The sequence below is a fragment of the Pteropus vampyrus genome, unplaced genomic scaffold (genome assembly GCF_000151845.1).
Source record: "Pteropus vampyrus isolate Shadow unplaced genomic scaffold, Pvam_2.0 Scaffold124, whole genome shotgun sequence".
NCBI lineage: Eukaryota > Metazoa > Chordata > Mammalia > Chiroptera > Pteropodidae > Pteropus > Pteropus vampyrus.
This window is the reverse complement of record NW_011888905.1, coordinates 931594-936108: the sequence shown is the minus strand read 5'-3', so window position 1 is coordinate 936108 and position 4515 is coordinate 931594. Positions and strand designations below refer to the sequence as shown.

The 4515-nt window shown below is 65.5% G+C and overlaps 1 protein-coding gene across 1 annotated transcript in view; it reads left to right on the top strand.

The window, feature by feature from the left end:
• Window positions 1–4498, top strand: part of PEAR1 (platelet endothelial aggregation receptor 1) — a 10865-nt gene extending 6367 nt beyond the window's left edge. Inside the window, exons 9-21 of the mRNA XM_011366495.2 lie at window positions 8–111; window positions 647–810; window positions 897–999; window positions 1113–1259; window positions 1459–1584; window positions 2424–2552; window positions 2666–2794; window positions 2959–3171; window positions 3350–3438; window positions 3524–3659; window positions 3830–3904; window positions 3988–4236; window positions 4400–4498. Of these exons, the coding sequence (XP_011364797.1) occupies window positions 8–111; window positions 647–810; window positions 897–999; window positions 1113–1259; window positions 1459–1584; window positions 2424–2552; window positions 2666–2794; window positions 2959–3171; window positions 3350–3438; window positions 3524–3659; window positions 3830–3904; window positions 3988–4236; window positions 4400–4443 (1708 nt within the window). The 3' untranslated portion in view covers window positions 4444–4498. The remainder of the gene's footprint in view (window positions 1–7; window positions 112–646; window positions 811–896; window positions 1000–1112; window positions 1260–1458; window positions 1585–2423; window positions 2553–2665; window positions 2795–2958; window positions 3172–3349; window positions 3439–3523; window positions 3660–3829; window positions 3905–3987; window positions 4237–4399) is intronic.
• Window positions 4499–4515: the final 17 nt, after the last annotated feature.

The window sequence follows — 4515 nt, the reverse complement described above, 5'->3', positions numbered from 1 at the left end:
GCGCTAGCCTCTGCCCGCCCGACACTTACGGCGTCAACTGCTCCGCGCGCTGCGCCTGCGAGAACGCCATCGCCTGCTCGCCCATCGACGGCTCCTGCGTCTGCAAGGAAGGTAACGCGGGGGCCCCCCCAGGGCCGGGCCCGGGGCGCAGGCTGCGGGGGGTGAGGGAGGGACCAGGGGGCGGGGCCGGGGCGGGCAGGCTGCGGGGCGAGGGAGGGGGCGACAGCCGGCGGTGGGAAAGCCGCCGGGCGGCTTCCTTCCTGCCATCTCCGCTCCGCTTTTTCTCCGACTGCGAAAGTCCCACTCGTCCTAAGAAACCTGCGGCCTCCAGTCCCCACTCCTCCCTGCCGTCTTACACCTGATCCGGATCACGCAGTGTTACCTGCCAGGGCCTCTATCAGCTTTGGGGTTGCTGCCGCCCCGTTTATTGTGCAGAAGCGGCAGCCACGACCCAGAAGGGGGCGCGTGGCCGCAGCCATTTAGCCGTCTGCTCCACAGCTTACTTCCGCGTCTCCTGTGCGGGTGGCGTGAGCACCGCACTCCGCCCCGCGCCGCCAGCTCAGAGCCTGGCACAGCCGATGCACAGTGTGCGCTGGCTCAGGATGGGAGCCGGGTCCCGTGCCTACTTGCAAGGTCCCTCTTCCAGGTTGGCAGCGTGGGAACTGCTCTGTGCCCTGCCCGCCTGGAACCTGGGGCTTCGGCTGCAATGCCAGCTGCCAGTGCGCCCACGAAGCAGCCTGCAGCCCCCAAACCGGAGCCTGTACCTGCACCCCTGGGTGGTACGGGGCCCACTGCCGGCTCCCCTGCCCGGTAAGTGCCCACCAGTCTGCCTGCCTGGGGGAGGGGAGGGCATGGCAGCCCCCTAGCTGACCACTCCCCCTCACTCCCTCTCCAAGAAGGGACAGTTTGGTGACGTCTGTGCCAGTCGCTGTGACTGCGACCACGCTGATGGCTGTGATCCTGTTCATGGACGTTGCCAGTGCCAGCCTGGCTGGATGGGTGAGCGTTCTGGGTGTCTAGGCCCCAGCCCCACTGTGGAGTGGGGGTGCTCAGAAGAACCCCTATGGATGGGTGAGGGTGGGGCAGGCTCACCTGTCCTCTCTCCCCAACAGGTACCCGCTGCCACCTGCCCTGCCCTCAGGGCTTCTGGGGAGCCAACTGTAGCAACACCTGCACCTGTAAGAATGGAGGCACCTGCATCCCTGTGAACGGCAACTGCATGTGTGCACCCGGCTTCCGTGGCCCCTCCTGTCAGCGATGTGAGCCCCCCCCCCCGCCCCGCGCCCCCCGCTGCCGGCAGGACGAGCGAGCGGTGCGGGCAGCGCAGTGTCCACGCCGGCAGCCCCCGCTCTACCACCTTTGTCTCTTCTGTCTTTGGGCCAAGGAGACAGTGGGGGGATCCAGGGCTAGTTGAGGGGTTGGCACCTGCACCCCGTCACCCGGAGCCCCTCCCCCCAGCCTGTCAGCCTGGCCGCTATGGCAAACGCTGCGTGCCCTGCAAGTGCACTGACCACTCCTACTGCCACCCCTCGGATGGGACCTGCCACTGCCTGGCTGGCTGGACCGGCCCCAACTGCTCCCAACGTACGTAGCACCTACCGGGGGCTCGCGTGGCTGGCGTGCGTGCCCGGAGCTGGGCTGCGGCTCGAGGCTTCTGTCCCCGGCTCCGCGGCATAGAAGCCTGTGGACCCAGCTTGAGTCGTTCACTCAGTCGTGTAAACGCTACAAACACTGGGCATTGCCGCCCCGCTGGGTGCTGAGGGCGCAGCAGTGAACGGGCCAGGAAACCAGCTCCTCAGCTTCTCCGAGGGAGCCCAGGAGCGCGTGTGGGGGGGTGGGGCGCGAGCTCAGTTTTGAACATGTTCTCTTTGTTTTTGCATTTTTCAATTTACTTACATGTGGCTTCTCTCCCACATAAATATTTAAAGAACATCATAGAAAAGATTAGTCCAAAAAAAAAAAAAAAAAACCTTTGGGAAGGGGAGCTGAGAAGCCGCAAGTCCGTGAGAGGCTGCGTGCAGGCTCCTCAGTGGGCAGGGCGGGAGTCCTCCGGGTGGAGGGCTCTTCCACGGCATTCAGCAACAGCTACTGTTGGATTATTTGCTGACGTCAGACACACAAAAGTTATGCCTTAAATAGTGTGGATGCTTACTTCGTAGTCCAGAGCTGTGCGGTGTGCATGGTTTGGAAAGCTTTTGCCGTCTGGCTCTGCCACGTTGTTCTGAGTGGCTTTAGATGGCCAGGCGCAAACGTTCAGTGGGCGGCCGGGCACGTGGGTCTGTAGATCAGCATTCGTGAGCCGAATGTTGCTCAGCGCCTTGGTGTCCCATCGCCGAGGGGAAGGTTCCAGTGATGCTGGGGGCCGGGAGTGCGTCGGGGGTGGGGCTGGCTGGCCTGCCAGACGGGCGCCTCGTCTCTTGCAGCGTGCCAGCCGGGACACTGGGGAGCCAGCTGCGCCCAGCTCTGCCGCTGTCACCACGGCGGGACCTGCCACCCCCAGGATGGGAGCTGTTTTTGCCCCCCAGGCTGGACCGGACACCTCTGCCTGGAAGGTACCAACAGAGGGGAGCTCCATGGTCCTGTCCCCGAGTTAGCTCTAGCCCAAGGAAGGGACCGTACTGTCCTGGCGACTTCTGACCTGCCTGCCTCCCTGGCTCTCTCCCAGGCTGTACTCCAGGGACGTTCGGTGCCAACTGCTCTCAGACATGCCACTGTGGCTCCGGAGAGAGGTGCCACCCAGAGACCGGGGCCTGCGTGTGTCCCCCCGGGCACAGTGGTGTCCCCTGCAGGATCGGTGAGTTTCCTAGGCCCCATAGTCTCTGGGGAACAAGGACACAGGGACCTGCCGGGTCTCTGCCAGGATCTAGGCCCCTCGTCTAGGGAGTTTCTCCCATGTACACCCCAAGCTCACCAGCAGAGGCAAGACACTGTCCTGACTGCCCACCCCCCACCAACCAGGAAGCCAGGAGCCCTTCACCATGATGCCGACCTCTCCAGTGGCTTACAACCCGCTGGGGCCGGTGATCGGCGTTGCGGTGCTGGGGTCCCTGGTGGTGGCCCTTGTGGCGCTGTTCATCGGCTACCGCCACTGGCAGAAAGGCAAGGAGCACCAACACCTGGCTGTGGCCTACAGCAGCGGGCGCCTGGACGGCTCTGAGTACGTCATGCCAGGTGAGCTGGCCTGGGGCAGGGCACACCGACGAGCGGCTGGCTCACAGGCACAGGCTCCTGCACCCTTCCCTGGCCCCGGGAGGTGGGTAGCGCAGAGCTGGACGGAGGAGGAGTTCAGAGGGGCCGCCAGGCCTGTCTGACCGGGCAGGTCGCCCGGCGCCCGTGTCTGTTCTCACAGATGTCCCTCCCAGCTACAGTCACTACTACTCCAACCCCAGCTACCACACCCTGTCACAGTGCTCACCTAACCCCCCGCCCCCCAACAAGGTCAGTGCTGGGGGAAGGGTGCCCTGCGGGGGAGGGGGGCTGACCCGCGGCTCTGGGAAGCTCCATCGCTGTCCCCTCCCGTCAGATTCCCGGCGGTCAGCTCTTCGCCAGTCTCCAGGCCCCCGAGCGGCCAGGCGGAGCCCATGGGCGCGATAACCATGCCACCCTGCCCGCCGACTGGAAGCACGGCCGGGAGCCCCCTCCAGGGCCTCTGGATGGGGGTAGGAGCCCGGAGGCCAGGGTCCCTGGTGAGGGGGGCCGTGTGCAGCCCAGTGTCCTGCTCCATTGGAGTGTGTGTCTGCAGAAGGGGTTCTGGCCCAGTTCGAGGAGGCTGGAGCCGGGAGAGGGGACCAGGAGGTCTGACCGCGTGTTGCCTCCTCCTCCTCCTCAGGCAGCAGCCGCCTGGACCGACGCTACAGCTGTAGCTACAGCAACAGTGACGGCCTGGGCCCCTTCTACGGTAAAGGTTCGGCCTGGGGCCAGGGAGGGGCTGGGCTGGGGTCTGCAGGGCAGTGTCCCCCGCCCCAGCTCGATGTCTTCTATCCTCAGGGCCCATCTCCGAAGAGGGGCTGGGGGCCAGCATGGCTTCCCTGAGCAGTGAGAACCCCTACGCCACCATCCGGGACCTGCCGGGCCTGCCCGGGGGCCCCCGAGAGAGCAGCTACATGGAGATGAAGGGCCCCCCTGCAGGTTCCCTCCCCAGGCAGCCTCCTCAGCCCCGGCACAGCCAGAGGCGGCGACACCCCCAGCCACAGAGAGACAGCGGCACCTATGAGCAGCCCAGCCCTCTGGGCCCTGGTGAGCCCCCCCTCTTGCACTGGGGTGGGGACAAGGAAGGTAGGCCAGGGAGGGACAGAGGGACGGCATGTGGAGGTGGCGCCATGTGCCAGCGAGTGAGGTCCTTGGGGCCCAGCTTGGGCTCAGACCAGGTGTGGCGTTCAGGTGTCCCCGTGCCTCTTAGGGCCTGTGAGTGGCGGCACCTACTCCCCAGGGCCGAGGATCTGAAATGGTGGCTGTACAGCACCTGACTTGTAGAGCTGGTGCCCAGAAAAGTGAGGAACAAGGCAGGTGACACGG